The 26702-nt window shown below is 47.0% G+C and overlaps 1 protein-coding gene across 4 annotated transcripts in view; it reads right to left on the bottom strand.

The window, feature by feature from the left end:
• Positions 1–26702, bottom strand: part of PRKG2 (protein kinase cGMP-dependent 2) — a 105950-nt gene that overhangs the window by 30366 nt on the left and 48882 nt on the right. For all 4 annotated transcript variants that reach the window (XR_013224964.1, XM_077301075.1, XM_077301074.1 and 1 more), the window contains 5 exons: positions 18697–18863; positions 14063–14176; positions 11568–11673; positions 8443–8506; positions 3537–3614 (listed from right to left, as the gene is read on the bottom strand). Coding sequence is in view for 3 of the 4 variants with exons in the window: in XM_077301075.1 (XP_077157190.1) it covers positions 3537–3614; positions 8443–8506; positions 11568–11673; positions 14063–14176; positions 18697–18863 (529 nt within the window). In the remaining variant the exon portion in view is untranslated. The remainder of the gene's footprint in view (positions 1–3536; positions 3615–8442; positions 8507–11567; positions 11674–14062; positions 14177–18696; positions 18864–26702) is intronic.

Here is a 26702-nt window from a genome sequence, read left to right as displayed (position 1 = left end):
GCAGCTGGCTTCAACTAGGGAAGTGGGGAATTAAACCCACTATGCCGCTTATAACCACTACGCCAAATTGGGGCTCACACAAACCGGATCTTAAGCCTCCCCTTGCTCCTCTACCCTGATCTGAAGTGGTCTCAGGGATGCTGCTTCCTGCCCTGAAGGCTCCACATGCATTGCTGGGGTACATGTAGGCTTCCCCAAAGGGCAGGTAGCACACCTCCAGGGCCATTTCAGGTGAGGAAAAAGGGACGTGGGAGAAAGCCGAATCTCCATCTCCCCCCAAACACACCCACAGCAGGGCACTGATCAGAGAGGCCCACACCTGACTGGATCGACAAGTCACTGAGATATGCTGGAAGCCAATACGTGGGCTTCCTCAGCAAAGCTCTGCAGACACTTATCAAAACCCTACTGTCTAGTTCAGGCCACCAAATCCTGAGTCACATTTGGGACAACAGGAACAGGGTGATGCACGCACGCATTCTTCTGGGTGGGCAGAACCGGTCCTGCCACTGGATTCCCAAAGCGGGCAGGAGCTTTGTGGACAAACCGCTCATCTGTCAAAGTGAATTTGCTCTCTCTAAACACCCGGCCTAATGAAGACGTGCTCACAAGTGAACTGATGCGTAAGGACACGTCCCATATGGCTGCTGCAGAGATGAATGACACAGGGAAGGGCAAAATGCAGGCAACAGAATGCAAGATTGTTCCGTGGACTGCTTGTTCAATGGACTTGTGAAGTCTTCTTTACAAAGAACTCTGAGAGCAGAAATCTAGGGCAGGGGTTGTCAAACTGTGGCCCTCCAGATGTCCATGGACTACAATTGCCAGGAGCCCCCAGCCAGCGAACGCTGGCAGGGGGCTCCTGGGAGTTGTAGTCCATGGACATCTGGAGGGCCACAGTTTGACAACCCCTGATCTAGGGTATACAGAAGATGGCCCTTTTCTTCGAGATTTCAACTTACATAAAGGATGGAGTCAAAAGCAGTATTTATCTATATCTATATCTATATCTATATCTATATCTATATCTATATCTATATCTATATCTATATCTATATCTATATCTATATCTATATCTATATCTATAGACAAGAAAAGAACAGCAGATTCAGAAAAGTGCAGGGCATATATATGGGGGTGTGAAATTACCCCCTTTCTCACTTGCTTTGCCTTTAAGAAAAGGGTAGTCACACTTTGTTAGGTGCATTTGTACACAATATGTAATTAGATTATTTGGAAAATATTGAAAACTGAGCTAGCTTCTTCCGTTGCAGTCTTTCTGCTGCTTCACTCGCTCTGCCTCATGGGTCTATCTAGCCAGAGTCTGCACAGTGCAATAGATTATATGACATGAAGAAGAGTTGGCTTTTATACCCCACTTTTCATTACTGGGAGGAGTTTCAAAGTGGCTTACAATTGCCTTCCCTTCCTCCCCCCACAACAGTCACCCTGTACAGTAAGTGGAGCTGAGAGAAAACTAAGAAAACTGCTCTGTGAGAACAGCTCTAACAGGACTGGAACTAGCCCAAGATCACCCAGCTGATTGCATGTGTCTAAAAGTGGCTGACCATTGCCTTACCTTCTTCTCCCCACAACAGACACTCTGCTAGGTCAGTGGGGCTGAGAGAGCTCTGACAAAACTGGGACTGACCCAAGGTCACCCAGCTGACTGCATGTGGAGGAGGAGTGGGGAATCATACCTGGTTCCCCAAATTTGAGGCCCCTGCTCTTAAACATTATGCTACGCAGGCTGATTACTACATTCCCAAATCCTGACTCTTTCCTTTTGTTTTAATATCTTCCTAATTGCCAGATTTGGGATTTGCTTCATTATCTTCCTCCCCCCCCTCCCCCCATCAAAATGGGCTACTACAGCCAAATTTATTCTCCCTGGGACCAAACCTGCCGGTTCCCAAATCCAGTCCGCTAATTGCCTGAGCAGCACCCAAGGAGAATGGATTGTAGCCCGTGCATCTCTACTCCTTCTCCCCCCCCCCGCCCTTTATGCAAGTGGCAGAAATGTTTATTTCTGAAGCTTGCCAACTGGTGATGAACCATCTGTCTCCGGTCCTGCGTGATTGCTGATTTGTCTGTTCCCCGGTACTTAAGCCCATAAATGTCCTCTGATTAAGTGCTTTTGACTTCTGCATCGAAAAAAGAGAAGAAATATTTGTTTCTGATGATGTTAAACAAAAGGCTTCTAAAGACACTGGCTGGTATCCAAAGCAGGGGTAGTCAAACTGCGGCCCTCCAGATGTCCATGGACTACAATTCCCATGAACCCCTGACAGCGTTTGCTGGCAGGGGCTCATGGGAATTGTAGTCCATGGATATCTGGAGGACCACAGGTTGACTACCCCTGCTCTAAAGGACAAGCCCATTGGGGAAAAGCTACATCACAGGACCAAGGAACTACTGCAGAGCAAAGAAGAATAAAAACACTTGAGGCTAGTCTATACTTTAGAGACCCAGATATCATCTTGGCGTTCTCTCCCTGGGATGGACACAAGCCTGCTCAGACTTAGGAAACGGAGGCAGCCGTCACTCTATCCCCCCCCCCCCCCGTCCCAGTCCCTGATCCAGCTTAAACATTGCAAAGAGGTTGTCCAGATCTTTCAACCCTTCCTGCCCAAGCTGGGTGGGTTCCCCCATTACCCAACACTGAACTTGGGGGATGATGCACCCCTTGGGTCCCTCTGTACTCTTTTCTCCCATAAACTTAGAGCATACGTTCCCTGCCCCACTCAAGTCATCCAAACAGCCATCCATCTTGCCCCTTTCCAGGCAGCAACTGGCTTCCCCTTTGCAGGAAACTCATCTCCAGGTTAGGTGGCCAATTAAGCAGTTTATTGCTCCCTTCCCTGAGGTTTGGGTCCCTCCGAGTGTCATTTAAGGCACTTTAAAACTCTCTTGTCACAACAGAACCTTGGGAGAACTCCTTCTTACTTTTACATTTCTAAAATCGAGGGCATCTTTTTTTGTGTGGGGGGGTGCCTGAAAACCCACAGCAATGGGCAGCAGCTGGAACACAATTTAGTCCTTGATGGAGATGCATTCTTCTCTCACTGGCCTTGTGACTCCCAATTCACTCTAAAGCTGCCAGGTCTGCATTGGAAAATAGCTGGAGATTTTTGGGGGTGGAGCCAGAGAAGTGCAGGGTCTGTGGAGGGGAGGGACTCCAATTTGGTATAATGCTGTAGAGTCCATCTTCCAAACCTCCAGGGGAACTGATTCTGCAGTTTGGTAATCAGTTGTAATCCCGGGAGACCTCCAGCCACCACCTGGAGGTTGGCAACCCTAACTCATGGGGAGGCCAGCAGCATTACATTTTGGAGCGTTCCCTCCTCCCAGTTGCCCGGCTGCTGAGACGATCAAAGTTTTTGCCTGTCATTTCAGTCCTGTGCGTGTCCTTGAAGAGGCAGATCAATGGCGCACGGTGAATGCATTACAGGCTTCTCCTCCCCCAGCCCAAACATGCAGAAGTCATGCAGTTATGCTCAGAAGCCCTTCTCCAGATATGCAGTTGTGCATCTTACCTTCCCCTTGGCTATGACAAAAAAGGTGTTCCCTTCTTCTCCCTCCCGAATCACGTAATCTCCTTTGTCATAGTATTCCTGTGGGGCAGAGAGAATGCACATTGTTAGCGAGTGATTCAGACCAGTTTGGGGGGGGGGTTTAGAGGCTGAATTTGGACCATCAGCATTTTCACAGAACCTTTTCCAAGTGTCTGGGTTTCCAGGTGGTTAGAGGAACTCGTGCTAATTCAGCTGTCCAAACCTAAATTTAAAAGGTATCCTACTCTGCGTCTTTTTAGCGCAGGTATGCCCCTTCATGCGGGGATAAGTTTACCTTTCTGTGTTGCATAATGATTCTCGCGGCCGAAGATTTTCTATCCCCCAGTGAACAAAAAGTCTTTATTTTTATTATTTTATTTATTAGTTCTATTCCTAGGCCACCGCTCCTGGCAGCTTATAGGAAATAATAAAACAAGCTATACAGAAAAGACAATTCAAGCCCCCCAAAACCCCAACCAGAGTCTCACACCAGTCCTCTCCCCTTAACCCCATCCCAACCCCGACTGCCGAGACTCCAGGGGAGATGGAACAGTTGGGAACATTCGAGGAGGGGCCAGATCCTCCTCTGTCCCCATGACCTCTTGTCCCACCATGCCGATCTGGCTCTTTTCTGCTGCTCCAGGCAGACCAACGCTCTATCTCGATCTACCCCACAAGGCTGTTGTGTGGATGGCGCACCCCCCACCCACGGCCAAGCTGCTTGCCCTGCCGTGACCCCTGTGAAAGGGTCATTCAACCCCCAAAGGGGTCCCTGCCCCCAGGTTCAGAACCACTGCCGTGGAGCTTTTAAGGGCTTTGCGGGTGCCTTTGAATATCCCGCAGCCTTGAGGGAAACTGCCAGGGGTTGTCGCTAGCGCAGTCAAGCCAGAAACTGTTTCTGCCACTCTATTGTTTCCGAGCTGACATGCTGTTGCCGTTGCGTAATTTGCAGGCCGTGGCTCTCTTTAGGCTCCCCTGCCAAAAGGAATGAGTGTGTGGAAACGGACCAGCCTGGGAGAAATTCAGGGCACTCCGCGCATTAGCTTCATAACACTGAGAGCAGAGCAAAGCAGATATGACTCATTAGACTTCAGCAAGGAGCACGGATCCGGCCCGGAAATGTTTTGTACATTTGTGCTCTCCCGTCACTAAGTCACCCTGCGACATGCTTAGAACAGAAACAAATTGCACTGAAAATACACGGCGTATTTTCGTTTGGGTGAACGGCACTCATCCAGGTGAGATGAAGAGACCAAATGACTTCCCTTTCCTTAGGAACCGTACTTGAGCGTAAATTTAGGTATTTCCCAGACCAGAGTAGGCATCCCTAGGTGGAGAACTCTGAATCCTGAGAACCTCGTTGATCTTTAACAAGGTTTCCAGCTCTGGGTTGGGAAACACCTGGAGATTTTTGGGGATGGAACCTGAAAGAATCATAGAATCATAGAATCATAGAGTTGGAAGGGGCCATACAGGCCATCTAGTCCAACCCCCTGCTCAACGCAGGATCAGCCCTAAGCATCCTAAAGCATCCAAGAAAAGTGTGTATCCAACCTTTGCTTGAAGACTTCCAGTGAGGGGGAGCTCACCACCTCCTTAGGCAGCCTATTCCACTGCTGAACGACTCTGACTGTGAAAAACATTTTCCTGATATCTAGCCTATATCGTTGTACTTGTAATTTAAACCCATTACTGCGTGTCCTCTCCTCTGCAGCCAACGGAAACACCATCCTGCCCTCCTCCAAGTGACAACCTTTCAAATACTTAAAGAGGGCTATCATGTCCCCTCTCAGCCTCCTTTTCTCCAGGCTGAACATTCCCAAGTCCCTCAACCTATCTTCATAGGGCTTGGTCCCTTGGCCAGAGTAGCGCTTGGGGAGGGGAAGGAGTTCAGGGAGGGATAATGCCGTTTTCTCCACATGAACTGATCTCTGACGCAGGAGCGCATGAAGCTGCCTTCTACTGCATCAGGCCACTGGTCCATCAAAGTCAGCATTGTCTACTGAGACCAGCAGCTGCTCTCCTGGGTCTCAGGCGGAGGCCGTTCACATCACTTGCAATCTGATCCGTACTGGAGATGCCGGGGATTGAACCGGGAACCTCCTGCATGCCAAGCCGATGCTCGGCCCCTGAGCCAAGGCTGGTTGGCAACCTGAATGCAACTGGACTCAGATCTTAGGCTCGCCGAGCGCAACTCAGCTTAGCAAAGTGTAACAGGAAATTCCGAAGCTCGCTTGAAGAACTGTGCATACAGGAAATTCCGAAGCTCGCTTGAAGAACTGAGCACTGCTGTTTCTGCAGCCACGATGCTCGTTCGGTGCCCCTCACAGGAAGTAAAGGAGCTTCTTCCCACTAGCAAATATCTTTACGGATAATTGTCACGATGCAAGGAGCTATTTTAGGCACTCCTCAAGGCCTGCGCACATGCTTGGTTTCTCAGAACAGATCTCTCGCCTCCCTCACCCGACACACACCAAGGGCTGTCGTAGAGGGGCACTCCTTCTGTGGTGCGCAGAGACCATGATCCCAGTTGCCATCTATCAAAAGAGCCACATGACAATAAGACGCCCTGTGTGGCATCCCACCCTCTCCCCAGTGTGAGTCGCAGAAGCTCAAACTAGACAGGGAGACCCCACAGGTGCCCAGGGGGAGATAAGTTGGTGGAGGAGCAAGGGGAGTAGGATTGTGGCCAACACACTGTGGCCAGTAGCAACCCCCGTAGGGTTCCCAAGGCAAGAGACAGGCAGAGGTGGTTTGCCATTGCCTGCCTCTGAGCAGAAGCCTCAGACTTCTCTGGTGGTCTCCCATCCAAGGACTAAACAGGGCTGACCCTCTTAGATTCTGAAATTTGATGAGATTGAGCTAGCCTGGGCCAGCCTGACTAGGGCTAACCATTACTACATACCTTAATAGTTTTACTTCCTCTTTTATTATAAAATCAGAGTCCAGTAGCACCTTTAAGACCAACAAAGATAGTCTTAAGGGTTCTACCGGACTCTGATTTTATTGTTATTATTCAGACCAACACAGCTACTCATTTGAATCTTTCCTCCTTTATTGTTATTGACCTGCACATGTCAATGAGACTCACAATTAACAACAACAACAACAAATAGATGGAGAAAACCAGGCACTCTAGGCAGCAGTTCCTAACTTTTTTGGCACGATGACCCACAAATCCAAATTTACTTGGTATGGGGCCCATCAAGGGTTGGCCCTAGTTTTTTCGGTGTCCTAGGCAAATTGGGCCCTTGGCATCCCTCTATTCCATTTTCTATAATGCCCCATGAGAAACCAACAAACATCACACAGAGGGTGTAGCTCCTCCCCACTATGAACCCCAAGTGAATGAGAGTTCATCTCTGGGCAAGAGCCATCATTAGGAAGTCTGTGACCCATTTTCAGCAGCTTTAAAACCTGCATTTGGGTCCCAGCACACAGGTTGGGAAACGCTGCCCCAGGAGCTATTTTCCAAGCGTGTCTATCAAAAGCAGTTCTAGATGCTGGGAGAGGGAGACAGAGATTGTCTTCTTGCATTCCTGATCCTCCTCCCAACTGTCAAAGTCCTACACCAGCCTTTCTCAAGTTTTTTACCATTGAGAAACCCCTGAAATGTTCTGCAGGCTTTGAGAAACCTCAGAAGTGGCACAATCGTGCAGAATAGGGTTGGGAAGCAGAGCTGTGGACATGCCCACCTGGGGCCCCTCCACCTCCCATCCCTCCAGGCCCATAATCGGCTATTGGGGGGGGGGGGGAGTCAACATGATCATATATGACCATATCATGTGATAAATGTTTAACAAATTTTTAAAAAATTAAACATTAATTATCTTCCACCCATTTGGGAAACCCTTCCAGGGCTATCAAAGAAAGCCCAGGGGTTTACGAAATCCTGGTTGAGATATCCTGGCCTACACAGCCCTGCAGACAACATATTAAGCAAGGTGGGGGGGGGGAGTTGGGGGGATGAAAATCTGGATAGCCATTTCATTTGCACAGGCTCTTTCCCCCCTCCCTCTGACCTTCCTGGACTTTGCCAACCGGACAGCAGACGCCCAAACAGCTAAGAAAAACGAATATTAACAAATACGAATGGATATCTGTGGTTTGTTCCCCAGTTGTTTGGGTTACAACAATAACAAATGAGGCTCTTTCATTGAGGTTTATCCTGACCCCCCAACTGCATTAGTTAATAAAGGGAAGCTTGCCCCTAACACATGGCAGGTAACAGATTGCACCATAAAAAACGGGTTTTCTGAATTTGGCATTTGCAATGAACTCTCTAACAACCTGGCTCCAGATTTACCATTATGCAGCTGAGACGGAGTGGCCTTAAAACACACAGGCTTGGAACCAGCAGAGAATGAACGACAGCTTCCACCAATCTCCCCCCCTACCCCCCCCCCCCTTTGCAGCAGATCTCTAAATCTGCCTGTGGAAGGAAAATTTTCGGGAGCATTCTAGGTCACTGCGGAGAAGGGTGAGGTAGAAAATTCCCAGTCCATTGAAGGAAAACTTCCATCAGCAGAAATCACCCTTGGAGGAGGAACTGTGGCTCAGAAATAGAGTACCTGCTTGGCGTGCAGAAGGTCCCTGGTTCAATTCCCAGCATTTCCAGTTTACAATGATGGTATGAAAGACTTTCATGGACAATACTGAGTGGACAATACTGACCTTGACGGGCCAAAGGTCTGATTGAGTTGAAGGCAACTTCATGTGTGGATTGGTGGATCTAACGTCATGTGTTAGATGGGTGACCACTAGCACCTAAGAGACCCCCAACTATTGTAGTCAACTGGGAATGAAAGGACCTGGTCCAAATAATTCAAATTCAATCAAAGAAAGATTTTTCATATAACTGTGCAGCTTTTTATAAAAATACACTTACCACTTCCAAGCAGTCGATGATCTTGGTCAGCTTATCTTCGGGCAAATTCTTCAGCAAAGACACACTGATAAACAAAAAAAGTCAGACAGATTTAGTTACAATTGTGTGCAGCTTTCCAGCTAGTTTATGCAACACCGTTGTTACATGTGGGATTATTACGTTATTTTGTTCTTGCGCATCACCACCCTCGTCAAGGATGCCGACTCAGAGAAATCGCCAATAAATATCAATCAATCAGTCCTTGATGTGCTTCCAAGCGCAATGCAAATGAGTACATACAGTCAGGTGAAGGCAACCAAGTTGTACGGCCGATCCCCAACTCCAGCAGTGGGGCCATAAAGTAGGTGTGGCCAAACTGTGGCTCCCCAGGTGTCCATGGACTACAATTCCCATGAGCCTCTGCCAGCACCATGCTGGCAGAGGCTCATGGGAATTGTAGTCCATGGACACCTGGGGAGCCACAATTAGGCCACCCAAAGAAACACAGAATCTGTCCTCGCCCAAGCCCTATACATTTGGGCACAAATGTCTTTGTCATTTGAGCAACGCTTGGAACTGCTGAAAATTACAGAAGCACAATCTTTTCTGCTTGATTTAAATAGCCTCTTTCTTTGCAAAAGGAAAAGATAAGAGAGTCGGAGCGGGTAGGGTAAAATGGGCATGATTAAAGGGAAAAGGGCAGAGCTGCAAGACAAAAACAAACCTCTCTGGAAGACGTATTTCTTCTCCCCAGCTTCTACCACAGTTCCCATTACTGTGCTTGTGTTGTTCATTTTTTAGAGACTAAATATAGACCAACAATTGAGGTCAACGCAAGTGCAAGAGAGCCCTGTACATGCTCAGTCCATAATCAGGGACTTATTAAGGGGTCTTTGGTAGAGCAACAGGTAGCTTGCGATTACAAGCTTCAAAAAACACACCCATGGAGGGAAGGAAGAGGTCGATTAACTGAGTTAGGGCAAAACAGGTGCAAAGTTTCAACTTGTCTGGGTTTTGAACGAAGGACATGGCAGCAAGGGTGATATCAACTTGTCTGTGATGTCAACTTGTTCTGCCTCTTTTCTATTGTGAAACTTAAGGCAGCATGCAAGGGACTCCCCGGTGGTCCCCTATCCAGTCTCTCACCAAATCCACTCCTGTTTCATATGTTCTGCCCAAACACTTCTTAATCTCCTGATGGTCCCTGGGTCTTAGCCACTGTGTGACAGAATGTTGGACCGCATGGGCCATTGGCCTGATCCAACATGGCACTTCTTATGTACTTAGCGATGCTCTCTATTCGCCTTGGCAGGGGGGGGGGCAAGAGTGGGAGGGCTTCTGGAGTTCTGGCCACTGTGTGACACAGAGCACTGGATTAGGATGGACCATTGGCCTTATCCAACATGGCTTCGTTTTTGTTCTTGGGGAGTCTAGTTATGATGACAAAAATGTTGCACTGGTTCCAAAAGAAATAGGAGCATGTGTAAAAAGTCAGACGGATTTCATTCCAATCATGTGTAGCTTTCCCGCTACTATATAGATCACCTTAGTTACATTTGGGATGATGATGATGATGTTAATTTGTTATTGCTTGTTACCACCATTGTAAGGGAGTAAGGTAAGCTTTGGGTTGGGAAATACCTGGAGATTTGGGGCATAGAGCCTGGGGAAAGTGGGGTTTGGGGAGAGGAGGAACTTCCACAAGGTATAATGTCATGGAGTTCACCCTCCAAAGCTGTAATTTCTCCAAGGGAACATCTTGGCCATCTGGAGATCCACTATAATAGTCAAAGATCTCCAGGAACTACCAGGAAGCTGGCAACCCTAAGTAGGGAAGGGTCTGCCAATTTCCTCTTCTTGCTACAGGGAGCAGACTGGGACATTAAAAACACCACGAAGTTAAGTGGCAACTGCAGTACCAGCTGTGCCATAGTTTTTCCTAAATTCAAATCAACAAATGGATTTAGGCTCACCCGTGGCTAGTCTACTGGGCTCAGTTGATTGACTGCCAAGATTATCCCAGGATGTTCAAAGGGTTGGGTTGCCAGGCTCAGCAGAAAAATGGTAGAATGGCGGCCTGAAGGGATTATGGCATCGCCAATGTCACTACCATCACTTCCAGCTGTGACTTGGAAGTGATTACAAGTAACTCTAGGAATTGCTGGTAACTCTACGGCAGGGGTAGTCAAACTGCGGCCCTCCAGATGTCCATGGACTACAATTCCCAGAAGCCCCTGCCAGCATTTGCTGGCAGGGGCTTCTGGGAATTGTAGTCTATGGACATCTGGAGGGCCGCAGTTTGACTACCCCTGCTCTACGGCATCAATCGGGGACAGGCCTGGCAACCCTACCCTTGTCACGCTTGATCCTCCTCTCTTCCACCGGGAACCCTAAATCTCTGGACCAGCTTTTCAGAAAGCAAAAGGAGCTGCATGAGGAAAGAGAGACAGACAAAGAGAGAGAGAGAGAGAGCTCTGTTCCATGAACTCATTTTGTTCACAGTTCATTGGTTCCAACCCAATGCTTTTGATATAATTAGATGAGAAATATGAGAATATACCAAAAATGAACATGGCTGTGACAGAGCTGCACATATGGCACCTCGTCTTCATGACTGTGTGTTATGTTAAGATGAGAGAGAGAGAAAGAGAATTTATTAGCAAACCATCCTACTTCATCAGCCACCCAGAATATGTACTATCTCCTTGCAGTTTAAAATGTTTTTTGGGGGGAGAGGTAGGTTTTTTTGTAGCTGGTGGATCAACATGATTTGCTCAAGTCACTGGGAAATGCAAGGGGAAGATGACAAGCGACATCTGCCATTCAGCTGGCAGGACCGCGTTAGGCTCCTAATGAACTTTTTACGTACTGCTCTTAATCTTTTGCCCTTGGCTCGTGAGGATTTCGCAATGACCTTTGCCCTGATTGAGGCAAAACAAACAGAGCTCAGGGAACTGGATAAGAAAGCGCCTCTAAATTAAACGGGAAGATAAAGCACCCTCCCAGCTTTTCCTTACTTACGGAACATTGCCATTAGCAATCGATCAGATATCTTGGTTCTCTCTCTGCTACGTGAAGGAGCTTGCAGTTGTGTGGTAAGTACGCCTGCCATGCTAAGGAGTTATGCAACCATGCTGCCCATTTACCTTCTAAGGAAGTTTCTGTATTGTTCGTGTCGCGTTTGGGCTGTCCTCCTCATGATGTTCTGGAAAACCTCTCTGTCTAAGGCCCATGTTTTCACACTGGTGACAGCTTTCAAAGAAAGAAAGAAAGGGCAAGGTTGTTCTTTTTTTTTTAAGGCAGACGCTCAAACAGACTCCCAGCTACACCCAATAAAAAATCCAGTCAGATAAACATGTCCACTAGAGGTTCTACAAGGATGCACTCACACGAGAGTCCTGAATCGCCTTCTTTAGCAGCAGGAAGTGCCGCTTCAAGGGTTGCTACTAGCTTCAGACCCTATTTACGGTGTGATACACTTTTTATATTCAGCACCAGATGTCAATAAATACAAAATTAATCATCAATGGCACTGCAGGGTGAAGAGCCAGCAAACGGCCCCGAGAATTACTAAGGGATAAAGGTGGAAAGATGTTTATGACTCCATCTTGAACACAGTGTCCTTCACAGTTCCTTTCCCATGGTGGGGGGAAGAGTAGCACCCTTGCATCCCCACAGAAAATATTCTGTGTTCACTATAGTTCCACCCTAAGCAATATACACTCTTCTATGCCTTCAGTGAACTTCAAAGGATACAAGGGCTTAAGATGGCACTTTGAGGGACATTCAAGGTGGGGATGGAAAATGTGGTCAAGTCCCAACTGACTCCTGGCAACCTTGTAGGATGCTCAAGGCAAGAGGTGTCCAGATGCGGTTGGCCATGGCCTGCCTCTGCGTAGCAACCCTGGGCTTCCTTGGTGGTCTCCCATCCAAATACTGACCAAGGCTGACCCTGTTTAGCTTCCAAGATCTGATGAAATCAGGCTACCCTGGCCCATACAGGTCAAGCAAAGCCTAATGGAGGTGGTTTGCCATTGCTTGCCTCTGTGCAGCAACCCTGGATTTCCTTGGTGGTCTCCCATCCAAATACTAATTGGGGCTGACCCTACTTAGCTTCTGAGACCTGACAAGATCAGGCTAGTCTGGGCCATCCAGGTCAGGGTTCGAGGTAGGTAGGCAAGGCTATAGTGTTGTACTTTGATAAGGGAATCCAATGTGCTTTGGAAGCTGGATTTTTCTTTCCAGAACAGGAACATCTACTTCTAAAGTGCATTGAAAGTGCATTATTTGATTGTGTGAGGAATAGTCCTTGTGCTATTGGGCCTATTCTGCGGACAATAGATAATGCACTTTCAATGCACTTTAGAAGTAGCTTTTCCTGTTCTGCACAGAAGAATCCAGCTGTCAAAGCACATTGAAAGTGCATTATCTGATGTGTGCAGAATGGGTCCAAGTTTCTCCCCTCATTTGTAACATCTAGGACCACTCTCTGAGACAGACCTATCCAGTGCTCCATGTGCTCCTGGAGGACTGCCACCCTGGGAGCCCATTTACACCAAAGTAAACCTCTGAACCTGATGGGCTCAAATGTTGTGCTGAGAGTATTAAACAGCAACAAAGACTGCAGATTAATATGCACCCAAAACTGCTCAGACCTGACCAGGAGCTATAACTAGCTGACGATCCAGGAGCATTCAGTGAGAGCGAAGGGAGGGGGGGGGGGGAGAAGAAGAAATCGGTTACTGCAGATAATTTGCGTGGCATCGCCTTCTGCATGAGAATAGCAGAAATCATTGCATTCTGCCTCTGTGAATGTGAACGGCATCAACTGCTGAATCAGGCACCAAGCCTGAGACAAAGGGAGAATGTGGCAGCTTGGATCCCACTTTGGGTTGTCATCTCCATGTGGAGGAATTCCTAAAGATTTTGGGCTGGAGCCTGGGAGAGGTAGAATTTAGAGAGGGGACAGAGCCCAGCAGGGGTGCTGGTTTCAAGTCCCGGTGCCACATTAGACACGAACCCCAGTAAGTCATGTAGAGACTCCTTACAAGGTAGAGAAAAGCAGGGTGTAAAAACCTACTCTTCTTCTAAATTGCCAAGAATCATAGAATCATAGAGTTGGAAGGGGCCATACAGGCCATCTAGTCCAACCCCCTGCTCAACACAGGATCAGTCCAAAGCATCCTAAAGCATCCAAGAAAAGTGTGTATCCATCATTTGCTTGAAGACTGCCAGTGAGGGGGAGCTCACCACCTCCTTAGGCAGCCTAAGAGAAACCAAAGGTCCGTGTTTAAGCATCTTGCCTGGTTTATCTACCCGGCTTTCTCCTATCAACAACAGAACCAGTTCCCTGGTTTTGCTATTGCAGCATTTGCTTCTAGACACTGACATTGCCTGCCTTCATCTGGAAGTGGAGCACCAGTGTGCTGAAAAGTCTGGAGGGCAATCCAAAACCTAGGTGCTGTCCATAAAACCCCAAAATGGCCATTCATGTGTTGGACGGTGCTTTCTCCCCTTTCACGCCACCACAATCTCAGCCATCAGCAAAGAACAGCTCTTGGCAGTCCCTCCTCCCGCCCCGTCCCCCATCAGCAGTCTTAAATTTGTCCTGGTTTTGCAGCCTTCTCCCCACCACGCACACCTTTCACGGAGGCCGTCCTGGTGCAGTTGTACAGAATCGCCAGCTCGCCGAACGCTGTCCACACAGGGATGGAGGAGAGCAACTTGTTCTGCTGAAAGACCTCCAGTCTGCCCTCTGGGAACAGGCAACAAGAAATGATTCAATACGCTTCTCAGCTGCACTCATAATTACATGTCTATGTGCCACTGCAGTGCAATCGACTTATGGAGAAAGCAGGAGCGGGTGAAAGGGAGAGGCATTCAGGGCAAGGGAGAAGCCGGAGTGGTTTGCCATGGCCTTCCTCTGCAGAGTCTTCTTTGGTGGTCTCCCACCCGAGTACCAGCTCTGCTCAACTTGCACGATTTGATGCGATGGTTTTATAGCACACTGCCTTTCCTCCCCACATGATAATTAAATACGTATATCTGTCATCTTGTATGCTGCAGAGAAGCCAATCAATGTCTGTTACTCAACGGAAGACGGTAGATCAGTTACAAACAACACTTAACATGGAAAGCACATCAAATCTGTGCCACTGAGCATAATCTCTCTCTTTATCCACTCATCATCGAGATTCATAAACAATATCAGTCATCCAGAAGTCTGTCTTGGGCATTTCTGAAAGGCTCGTCGCGTTTAAAGAACCTAAATTATTTTGAACACAAGGAAAAGCGGTCTCGTAAATGCTTCTCCCTGCCAAGGAGGCGAAGCATGATGCTTCGGATGTTTTATCGACACGCTCCAATGTGCGGCAATGAAAATGCACAGAGCGAGATGGTTAAGAAAGTCTAAAAACAATCCATAATGCGCCGTGGAAAAGGTCGGCAGGGAATCAGCAATGTGAAAGTTCGGCTCCTGAAAGCCTGGCAGAACAGGTGTGCTGTGTGTAACTTCTAAAACCCTACTAACGTCCGGTCTTCGTGCGGCTCTTGATAAGACATTGCATAGCATGAGTGGCACCACAGCACTGTAATCTATAGGGCTGCCACCTCTAGGTTGGGAAATACCTGGAGATTTGGGGCATGGAACCTGGGGACCGGAGGGGAAAGACCGCAGCTGTGGATAATATCCTACAGTCCAACCTTCAAAGCAGCCATTTCCTCCAGGGGAACCGAGCTGGATGATCTGGAGATCAATTGTAATAGTGGTATAACTCCAGGTGCTACCGAGAGGCTGCCAAATCCAGCAATTGGGGCCTCCCACCCCAGCACAATAAGTGGTAGGAGGGAAAAGGGATCAGGTGAAAGAAAGACTTTCCTATAACATCCCAGGAAGGAAGGAAGGAAGGAAGGAAGGAAGGAAGGAAGGAAGGAAGGAAGGAAGGAAGGAAGGAAGGAAGGAAGGAAGGAAGGAAGGAAGGAAGGAAGGAAGGAAGAAAGAAAGAAAGAAAGAAAGAAAGAAAGAAAGAAAGAAAGAAAGAAAGAAAGAAAGAAAGAAAGAAAGAAAGAAAGAAAGAAAGAAAGAAAGAAAGAAAGAAAGAAAGAAAGAAAGAAAGAAAGAGGGAGGGAGGGAGGGAGGGAGGGAGGGAGGGAGGGACAGAGAGGAAAGAATGAATGATGGAAGAAAGAAGGAATAGAAGGGAGGGAGGGAAGGAAGGAAGGAGGGAGAGAGAGAGATGATAATATTTTGTCTAGTGCGTCTTCAATATTTCTATGGACCCAGTTCAATTGATTACATAGCCCAGAGGTCAAAGCTCTCTTATATGAGCATTAAACTAAATTCTCCAGATGTCCCACAATAAAAAAATCATGATCTCTCTATGAAGATTCTGCTTAGGGCCATTTTTGCAGCACAGTTATAGCCATTGAAATATCAGTTTCATGGCTCTTAGCAGCGCTGTCCCCTTTTGTAGAGAATAAATTTTTATCTCCGGCTGTAACTACACATGAAACTTTAAGAGCAAAAGACCTGTAAATAAGGTAGTTAGATATCTTTTATTGCAAATACTTCTTTCACCAAATAGAGCTGATTATTTCACAGCTGGGGTCTGCCAACCTCCAGCTGGTAGCTGGAGCTCTCCTGGGATTATAACTGATCTCCAGGCAACCGAGTTCAAAATGGCTGCTTCTGCAGGTGGACTCTAAGGCTGAGGCCCCACTGGACCCCTCCCTCATCTCCTCAGACTCCATCCTCAAAATCTCCAGGTCTTTCCCAACCCAGAGCTGGGAACTTTGTTCACAGCACATGTGAAACAATCATTGCATGGATAGAGTCAGCAGAAATTCAAGATTTATTTTTTAAAGGATAATTTAGGGGAAGCCACCCCTCCATGACATTACTGATTTCAGCGGCTTAATTAAGTGAAACCTAATAAGACTATTGACTTTTTCCAGGACTGATGCAAAGTAAACAGACTGACACTCTCAATGGGGGGGGGTTGCTTAAACCAGGGTTTCCACCCTTCTGGCTGGGCCTAGAGATCTCCTGGAATTACAATTGGTCTCCAGATTACAGAGATTAGTTCCCCTGGACAAAAATGGCAGCTCTGAAGTCTGGACTTTGTACCATTACTTCCCTGTTGAGCTCTCCTTCTCCTTCCCAACCTATGCCATCAAATCTCCAGGTTCTTCCTAACCTGTAGTAGCTTTAGTTTCGACAAATATTTATTCACCTGTAAAGCTGGTAGAGTTTGTGTGTCTGATTTAAACATCAGAAGGAGCATGCAGCTGGGGAGACTTGAACCCTGAGCTGTATGCTCCTTCTGGAACTGTCACAGGGACATCCACAGATGTCAAATGCTTAGGGTTCAAGATAACAAGGTGGAAATACACATAGGAGGCTGCATGCAAACGGGAAACAGTAGCTCAATAAATCCTGCAAGTTACAAAAGAATGTGTGCATTCCAAAAGGAGGTCAACATAAAGAATGAAGAAAAGTTATTGTCTGCAGAATCTTTAATAATCATCATCAAACAAAAACTGACTAGAGTCTTAGGTAATAACTAGTTTCATTGTTGGACTTCGTTTTGTAATAATGATTGCACGCAACCAAAAAAGTCAAGCAAAACTCAAGGTCTCTTGGAAACATGGTTTCTTTCTTGTTTGCATATATGCCTATGGTTGACAGATCTGGGTATGGAAATATCTGGAAATTTGGGGGGAAGAATCTGGGTGGGGGGACCTTAGGGGGGGTATAATGCTATAGAGTCCACTGCCCAAGCAGCCATTTTCTCCCGGGGAACTGACTTATGTCATCTAGGGATTCAATTGAAATAGCAGGAGCTCTCCATGTCTCACCAGGGGGTTGGCAACTCTGTACATGCCCCCATGTCCTCCTCCCAACACTCCCGCTACTTGCCAACCCTCCTTTCAAGGCTATGAAGTTTGTAGGCCATCAGGCAGCCCACCTGTCAGACGTTGCAAGGACTCACAACTAACTTCTTAGAAATAGAAAGTTTATTGAGAAGTACTTCATACACCTGGACTAGAGAAGTCAAATCTGCCTGAGGACAGATTTGCTTCTCCTTATCAATACATTTCTCCTGCCCAAAACTTGAAAGTTCCCAAGGGAGGGGGAGCAAGAGAGAGGAGCCAGATACAATTAAAAACAGTGTTGCTTTCACATGTCCTTGGCTGTCTACAGGTTTAGATAAGGTATTATGTTTACCAGAAGCTGGCCCAGCCGAGAGGCCTCAAAGGAAAGCATATATTCAAAGATAATGGCTACATCAACATACATAGTTTCACTCTTAACAAGCATGCATAATATAGGGGCCTGGAGCTCCCAGGCACCAAGCGGCAAAGGTCGATCTAACTGTCATGGAGATACTCAGGCTAATTTATGACAGGATTTTCTAACAAACCTGACACCACCAAGCAATGAATCTTCTCCACGGCTCCCTTCACCTCTATGTTCCTCTTAGACGTTATAATCTCCTTCTCCCACTCATGCATAGTTTATAGATGCAGAGGGGGTAGCCATGGTAGTCAACTGCAGCAAAACTAAGCAGGAGCTAGATGGATCTGGCAAAGGAAGCTCTGACTCACGAAAACCATGCTCGAATGAATTTTGTTCATATCTAAGGTGCCAGTGAATGGTTTTGTGTAACTTTCCATGATTTATAGAATCATAGAGTTGAAAGCAGCCATACAGGCCATCTAGTCCAACCCCTTTCTCAATGCAGGATTTGCCTAAAGCATCCAGGATAAGTATCTGTCCAGCTGCTGCTTATAGACTCCTAGAACCATAGAGTTGGAAGGGGCCAGACAGGCCATCTAGTCTAACCCCCTGTCCAGTGCAGGATCAGCCTAAAACATCCAGGATAAGTATCTGTCCAGCCACTGCTTATAGAATCATAGAGCTGCAATGGGTCATTCGGGCCATCTAGCCTAGTGACATTCTCACGTGGTTACCATTTCTGGGAATGGGGGTGGAGCTTGGATGTCTACTCCTGCCTCAAATTGCCTCCTTCCTCTTCCTTCCCCTCAGCCCTCCTTGGGCATGGCAGGCAGACATGGCCAGCTGTCATCACTCCTGGCCCGGGTCCAGGGCTCTCCACGGTCAAAAGGTTGAAAAAGGTAGGCCTAATCCATCCCTGGTATGCAAGAATAGAAGGATCTTCAATCTAATCTCGTGGGCTCCTCATATACTCAGATATAAAATTTCAGGATTTAGCTACACAGTTCCCAGAAGGAATAATGCAAACGGTTACTGACCTGCCAGTACAAATATATGGTTGCCGGCTTCTCCTTGTTTGATTATGTAGCTCCCCTGCTGGTACGTCCTCCCGTACATACATTCTACCATATCTCTTATCTGTTGCGGGTCCAGTCTCTTCAGAAATTGGTTCCTGCTCAGGGCATCTGTGATCAGCTTCTTCTCACTGTTATTAAACAAGCCACCAAGGCAAACAGAGAAAGGGAGGGGAGAGGCAGGAACAAAATCAGATTCACTGGTAGCTCAGAAATGAAGCATATTATGTACAAGATATTCCGCCACCATCGTATTCATGGTCTGGTGCCCACAGAGGTAATTTACCTTCTTTTCAGTTACGGCCTAAAAATGTTTAGAATGGCTCTCTCTCTCTTTTTCTCCATCAGCTGCAATTCCAGAGATCTGTGAAACCTCTTCTGAGATAATGCTAAAGGTTCCTTAGGGATCCCACAATAAAAATGATCAGTCATGGCAGGCAAACCTTCACAAAGGACACCACAACACAGTTTCCCTGGGGCTGTGCATCACGAAATGAAGGTGGTCTAATGTCCTCTAATCACACTAGGTGAGCTCAAGGTCATCGGTAGGTTTTTGTTCCATGCATTCCACCGCTTCTGGTACCCCTCCCAAGTTGTCACTTTCTAGTCCCACTCCAGAGGAATGGGAAGGCGACTGTAAGCCGCTTTGAGCCTCCTTCGGGTAGGGAAAAGCGGCATATAAGAACCAACTCTTCTTCTTCTTCTTCATCTTGGCCTTTCCTAGAGCTGCCAACCTCCAGTTGGGGTTCAGAGTGATCACCGACTTACAAATGATCTCCAGACTGCAGAAATAGGTTCCCTTGGAGGAAACTGCAGCTTGAGAGGGTGGACTCTACAGATTTGGGGTAGATCCTGGGGAAGGAGAGGTGCCTCAGTGGAGTATAATGCCCTACAACGCATCCTCCAAAGCAGACACTCTCTCCAATGAAATTCTTATCTGTAGGCTAAATATCAGATGTACACCCAGGAGATCTCCTGCCCCCACCTGGAGGTGGCCGACCCAAAGTTGGCATCAGCAGTTTGTTTTGTTGTTCTCCACGGTGGTATCTGAAGCGTGGATCTGGTTCAGCAACAGCAGAAATTAATTTTTAAGGAGCCTCTTCCGAAAGCTCTTTGAAAACCTATGGCCTTACATGCTCACCTCACCAAGACAGGGATGGCACGGTTCTCACCATAGGATTTTGTTTCCTCGCCCCCAGGCATTTTCCTCATGAGAATGGGAGATTGACCCAGAGTCTTCCCCTAGAGGTGGCAGCTGCTCGGTTATGGTGCTCAGATTCGTTAGACCTAAGCGAGATCCAACAAACCCGGACAGCACCCTGAGCAAACTGATCGCGCAGCCCAGAACTTTCCCCAAAATCTTCTGTAGCCCCCAGGAGATTCTCAGCTGTAGAAGGAACTGTCTGGAAGCTAAAGAATTTTTGCAAGCCCTGATCCAACCTATCCTTCACTTTCCCTTCCAATTCTTCACATTATTTTGGGAAGCCAGCCTAGAAACTACCAAAGGGATGTGACATATTTCATCAAGTTCCAAGGGAGGGGGGGGGAAACAAACCCAAACAACCCCCAGCATTAACAATGCATTTATTCACCAGTGCGATGCGCAAAATACAAAGTGATCTAATCCCTGCCCAAAGGGCTTATAATCGAGATAATTATTATTTATGCTGTGCCGTAAACAGACATGGCGATATTCAGAGAAGCCTGAACAAGCAGCGGCGGCAGCAGAAGAAATAGGTCGCTGCCTTAAAGAGGTTGCAATCCATATTTCAGCTGTGATTTTCATCAAAAAGGGGCGGAGAAGGGGGAAGAATGGAAGACGCAGGAACCGCAAAGAATGGACGTGTTTTGGCTGCAGTGTGGTGAGGACCGAAGGTGAGTTTGGAGGGAAGAAAGGTATTCTTGGATATGAGTAAAAGTGAACTGCACGATAAAAATAGGAACCAGGGAAAGGAAGAAGCCGATTCTCTGATAGGCCGGCCAGCCTAGGAATATGATAGCAAAAGTCATTCGTTTTGGAGGAAGGATCTGAAGGAGGATGGAGTAGACTCAACGGATGGAAAAGAAGCACCTATCCGGAGGGAAAGATGCAGCATAGCAGAAAGAGAGAGTGCAAAGAGAGAAAGGGGACGACAGCAAACAAACGGGCACAAAAAGGTGAAAGTCAGAGAGAGAAGGCGATAATCAGGAAATAAAATAAGGAATGACAAAGACATTCCAAAGAATTGTTTAAGGGAAATGCGGGAGCACAAAAGGAAACCATAACTGAAGTTCAGTTTAGACATCACACCCACCCATGTCTTAAGATGTTGACCTATGACTTGGCAGGATGGCTACACTGGCCAGCTCACCGGCGAATTGGAATAAGAAACCATGGCTTGGTTTTGCTAATCATGACTAATGTTGATTATATTTCTGCATGATCCCTTAAGTTAGCAATCCGCAACCTGTGGGCTGCGGACCACATGTGGTCCTTCGACTAATTGGAGGTGGGCCCCGAAGGACGCCTTCTCCCCCCCCCCGGCCCTTTACTTCATCCCCCCCCCAGCCCTTTACAACATACTTCATTGTTGTGGCGTGTCTGTATCTTACTTTGAAGGGACGTTTAAACATTACCAAAGCGATCAGAGAGCGTTAGGGCAGTGGTTGAGAGTAGAGGAGTAAACTACCCCCCCCCCACCGGACCTCAGTAAAAGGCGTTGAGTGGTCCCCGGTATTGAGTGGTCCCCGGTGATAAAAAGGTTGGGGACCACTGCCTTAAGTGACAAAACCATATGGTTTATAATGCTTCATCTGTAAGCCGCGGCTTTTATAGTTCGCCGTTAATAGCAAACCATGGTTGATCGTCATGGGAATTTCTCAGGAACTATATAGGCTTCCACCCCCTCCCTCTTGTGCACAGCTCAAAAATTAATCACTGGCTTCCTCACAGCAAACCACAGTTTATGATTATGTATCCAAGTCACCAACTCTGATTTACTCTCTTCCAATAAAACCAGGATGTCAAACCCTGGTTTAGTGACACAAGCCTGATCTCGTAACACACATGTAATTCCATTTTTACAGTAACTCTCAGAACTTGGAAAGTAAAAAAAAAAAAAAATTAAAAGGGTGGATTCCATTAGTGGAACTGACCAATGGGATCCAGCCAAACAGCAAGAATGGCTTTGGTTGAAGAAGACTTCCTTAACATCAAATGACCAAAACTATGAAACACACAGGAAACTAGTTCACAAAATAGAGAATCATAGAATCATGGAGTTGGAAAGGGCCAGACAGGCCATCTAGTCTAACTTCCTGCTCAACGCAGGATCAGCCTAAAGCGTCCAGGAGAAGGATCTGCCCAGCTAATGCGTAAAGACTGCCAGTGACATTGGCAATAAAACAACTGAAAATCCTTAAGTGGGTCCTGAGATGAGAACCACTTCTGAAGAGCCCTTCAAAATGTATTGTAAAGACTAGAACGGGTGCCCATTTCGTCAACAGTGGAATTGAAGTCGAGCTATATGGGTCCATCAAAATGGAGTCCTGTTCCAAAAGAACTCCAGGTGTGCTTACAGAAACATGTGGTGCTTGCATCAAATTAGCTGCACATTGATCCAGAAATGCTTCAGTACTTATAAAGCCACTGCACTCAGGATTCCACCTTCACAAAATACACATTTCCTTTTTATTCCAAACCAGCTGTTGTGCTCTCCTGCTTCAATGCTCCCTGCAACCGTGGTGCAGCTTTCTGGCCAGGGTGAGTGAAAAAGATGAGAAAATACATCTCTGGTGGACACCATGAGCACAGCCCCCTCCTCATCCTTGGAAATAGTGGAGTTGGTGCCATCTCTGTGCTTCTACTAGTGCTTCTGCATTCTGTTGCCTGGGCTACTTGAAACCATTCATGTGCTAGAGCAGAGGCTCATGGGAATTGTAGTCCATGGACATCTGGAGGACCACAGGTTGACTACCTCTGTGCTAGATGAAGCATTTTTGGGAGGAGGGGGTCAAGTTGCAACTGACTTACGCAACCCTATAGGATTTTCAGAGCAAAAAACCACCAGAGATGGTTGGCCGTTGCCTGCCTCTGCATAGCAACCCTGGACATCCAAGGTCCCTCATCCAAATACTAACCAGGGATGACCCTGCTTAGCTTCCAAGAGCTGACAAGATTGGGCTCGCCTGGGCCGTCCAGGTCAGGGCAATGAAGCCTATCCTTCAAAATGCCCCTTGAGCCCATTAAACTGATAACGAAAGCGTCTCTGGTTGGAGTCAAAGTTTGCTCATGGTGGGTACAAACCCAGGGAACTGTTCAGCAGGCCAAGATTGAAGATGGAAGTCATAAACTAATTTTAGATTGACATGGTTCCCAAAAGCAGGAGACCCAAACAAGGACTTTGGTGTAGTGGTTAGGAGTGCGGACTTCTAATCTGGTGAGCCGGGTTTGATTCTGTGCTCCCCCACATGCAACCAGCTGGGTGACCTTGGGCTCTCCACAGCACTGATAAAGCTGTTCTGACCGAGCAGGATTACCAGGGCTCTCTCAGCCTCACCCACTCCACAGGGTGTCTGCTGTGGGGAGAGGAAAGGGAAGGCAACTGTAAGCCACTTTGAGACTCCTTCGGGTAGAGAAAAGCGGCATAGAAGAACCAACTTCCCAGCAACTGCCTTTCTTGGAGAATGTGTTTAAGAATCCCAGTTGCTGGGATATTTATCTGTTTATTTAGGTAAATTGTACTCCATTTTTCACTCCCACTGGGGATGGGGTTGTCAGATCCCCCCTGTTCACCAACAGGAGGTGGGGGCGTACGGTTGCCAGATTCAGGTTGGGAAACTCCTAAAGATATGGGGATGGAGCCAGGATAGGACTGGGATCTCAGTGGAGTATAGTGCCACAGAGTCAACTCTCCAAAGCATCCATTGTCTCCAGAGAAACTGATCTCTGTAGCCTGGGGATGAGCTGTAATTCCAGGGGTCCCGCCTGGAGGCTGGCATCCCTAACTAGGACCTCAAAAAAGCATACAACTCAGATCACCACGCGAGTTTCTATGGCAGAGATCTGAACTAGATTTCCCAGCCTGATACTCCAATCATTATACCATGCTGTTTCTCATGCAAGAGGCTGCAGCTAGTTAAAGACTTCTCTTTTTGGTCTTTAAGTGCCAGAAGAAGGCAGGAGGAGGGAAAGGTAAGACCAGCTCTGAACTCAGTTGATGCCCACTCTGGTTTGTTCACAACATCTGAACTGAGCCTTCCTGGGGTGCAAATGGGCAGATCTGTATCAAACTGCTAACCAAACAAATCAAACTTTGATCTGGGAACTCCTGGCGATCTTTGCCACCCGTGTGGCTGATAAGTCCCAAAGAAGCAAAACATGACCACTCTGCAAATGTCCAAGGTCCCTTCTGGCTTGGACTCATAAAACAGCAACAACTTGTTCCAGAGAACTAAGCTTCATGGTGAGATCTCTGGAGGGCACCTTAAGAGAGAATGATCACTTCCCATTTACCACCTTGATTTATTTCTGTTATTACCGGGATACTGAGCTTGAGAATGAAGGATGGCGACAATAAAGGTTAGACAAACAAGACCAGAGGCATACTAATCAACAAACTGGTGGGTTGTATCCACAGCACTGGCAAGCCATGCCATAAATAGGTCACAAGCAAATGGAAAACAAATTTGGTAAGCTCCAGCTAAGCCATATCATTAACATCATCTCGCAGAAGGGACCTTTTCCTAATGAAAATCCAATTAGACCCTCCTATATTTTAAGAGATCTCAAGATGATCTTCAAGAGCTAATGCCCCTCATTTTCACTTGGGGAAACTGATCCCCAGAGCAAACTCATCCTGAAAGAATTTTGCTTATGGGCCTCCATGTCCTTCTTCTCCATCTTTAATTTTTCCCCCTGAATAGTTCCTTTTTTACCTATTTTAAATAACGGGGAACAACAAGCACATTGAGAGAGAAACAGAGGAAACTTTCAGAGAAATCTCATGTTACTCTTCATATTCAACAGAAGGCAAGCTTCTGACAGATACAGTACGTTCTAAGATGACTTCAGGTCCTGACCATGCTAGCCCAGGGTAGCCTGATCTCATCAGATCTTGGAAATTAAGTAGGCTTGATACCACTTAGTATTTATATGGGAGACCACCAAGGAAGTCCAGGGTAACAACACAGACAACGGCAAACCACCTCTGAATGTGTCTTGCCTTGAAAACTCTACAGCAGTGGTTCTCAACCTGGGGGTCAGGACCCCTTTGGGGGTCAAACGACCCTTTCATAGGGGTTGCAGCAGGGCAAGCAGCTTGGTCGGGGGGGGGGACATCTATACAACAGCCTTGTGGGGTAGATCGAGATACAGCGTTTGTCTGTCTGGAGCGGGGGAAAAGAGCAAGATGGGCATGGTGGGACAAGCGGCAGAACTGAACTGAGAAACCCCTGAAAAAAAAAACAATTTATATACAATCACGAACAATGGATCTTCATGCCATTGGCCAGTTTGGGTTTAATTTCTGTGAAAGAACACTTGCGTAATTTTATGGTTGGGGGTCACCACTGCATGAGGAACTGGATTAAAGGGTCGTGGCATTAGGAAGGTCGAGAACCAGTGCTCTAGATGACTTATATGGCCCATTCCAACTCTAGGATTCTATCTGCCTTGGTTGTCCTTTAAGCCCCTCAATTAACACGGCCATCCAACTCCCTTTGCTCCAGGCTGAGATTTCCCCAGACATATATCAGACCTGTCATTTTGGTTTTACAGAGACGGACCTTTCCGTGGCACCAGTGTTCTAATTATACGAAAGAAAGGATACCTTGTCAGTCAGGGGCAGGCAACTAACCACACAGGAGCCCCAAAACGGCTCATCAACATGTTTTGATTGGCGAGCAGGGCCAGTCTGCCACCTGATGGGCCAAGGTAAGGTGCAAACAGCGCTGCTTCCATTATCTGGCCACGTATAACCTTTGTCTCCCCCACTGCTTGTGTTTGCCAGGATAGCAGCATCTGCATCTTCATAGGTTTCTCAACCAGGGTTTCGTGACAGCCCTGGAAAGGTTTGCCAGATGGGTGAAAAGGCCCTGACTCTACTTGAGGTTAGTTGAATTTCCTTAGGACCAGGGATCCTTAGCTCAGGGGTAGTCAACCTGTGGTCCTCCAGATGTCCATGGACTACAATTCCCATGAGCCCCTGTCAGCGTTTTCTGGAAGGGGCCATGGGAACTGTAGTCCATGGACATCTGGAGGACCACAGGTTGACTACCCCTGGCTTAGCTGAATCAAAGACTCTCTGGGAAACGTATTCAGAGAGGCAGTCCCTCCGATGTAGAAATATCTCCCTCTGGCCCTGAAGCTTCACATGCTGAATGCTGCTTTGTTCCGATCCTGAGTCAACCTCTAATAATTAACCAAACCTTTAGTCTGCTTTCTCAAATTATTACTTTCCTATCCTCTTTCCTCCCTCCTACCCCGGGACTCAATACATAATACTTATTTGTACTGCTGTACTTAATTACTGAAGGGAATATAAAGGAAATATTTAAAAAAATTTTATCAAAGACCCATCTGGCGCATTTTTCTCTCTCCCCCATAAATGGTGCTGGACGAAAACAAAAATCGCCAATTTCTTTGTGCCTTCCCATTAAAGGCTCTCAGAGTAATACTTAGCAGGCGCATAATTGTATGCAATAATAATGCGTTTCCATTATGCGATATTAAAGTGGAGAAACAAATTGCAAGGTTCAGATATCCAGAGCAGAAACTCAACTGGTGGGTGGGGGGCGGGAATGTAAGCCCAAATAAACTGATATGAAAAGATTCAAATGAGTAGCCGTGTTGGTCTGAAGTAGCACAATAAAATCAGAGTCCAGTGGCATCTTTAAGACCAACAAAGATTTATTCAAGGCGTGAGCTTTCAAGTGCAAGCACTCTTCCTGAGACTATGAACTCCCTTCATGACAGTGGGAATATAAGGCAG

The sequence above is a fragment of the Paroedura picta genome, chromosome 10, assembly GCF_049243985.1.
Source record: "Paroedura picta isolate Pp20150507F chromosome 10, Ppicta_v3.0, whole genome shotgun sequence".
NCBI lineage: Eukaryota > Metazoa > Chordata > Lepidosauria > Squamata > Gekkonidae > Paroedura > Paroedura picta.
This window is presented reverse-complemented; position numbering and strand designations above follow the sequence as displayed.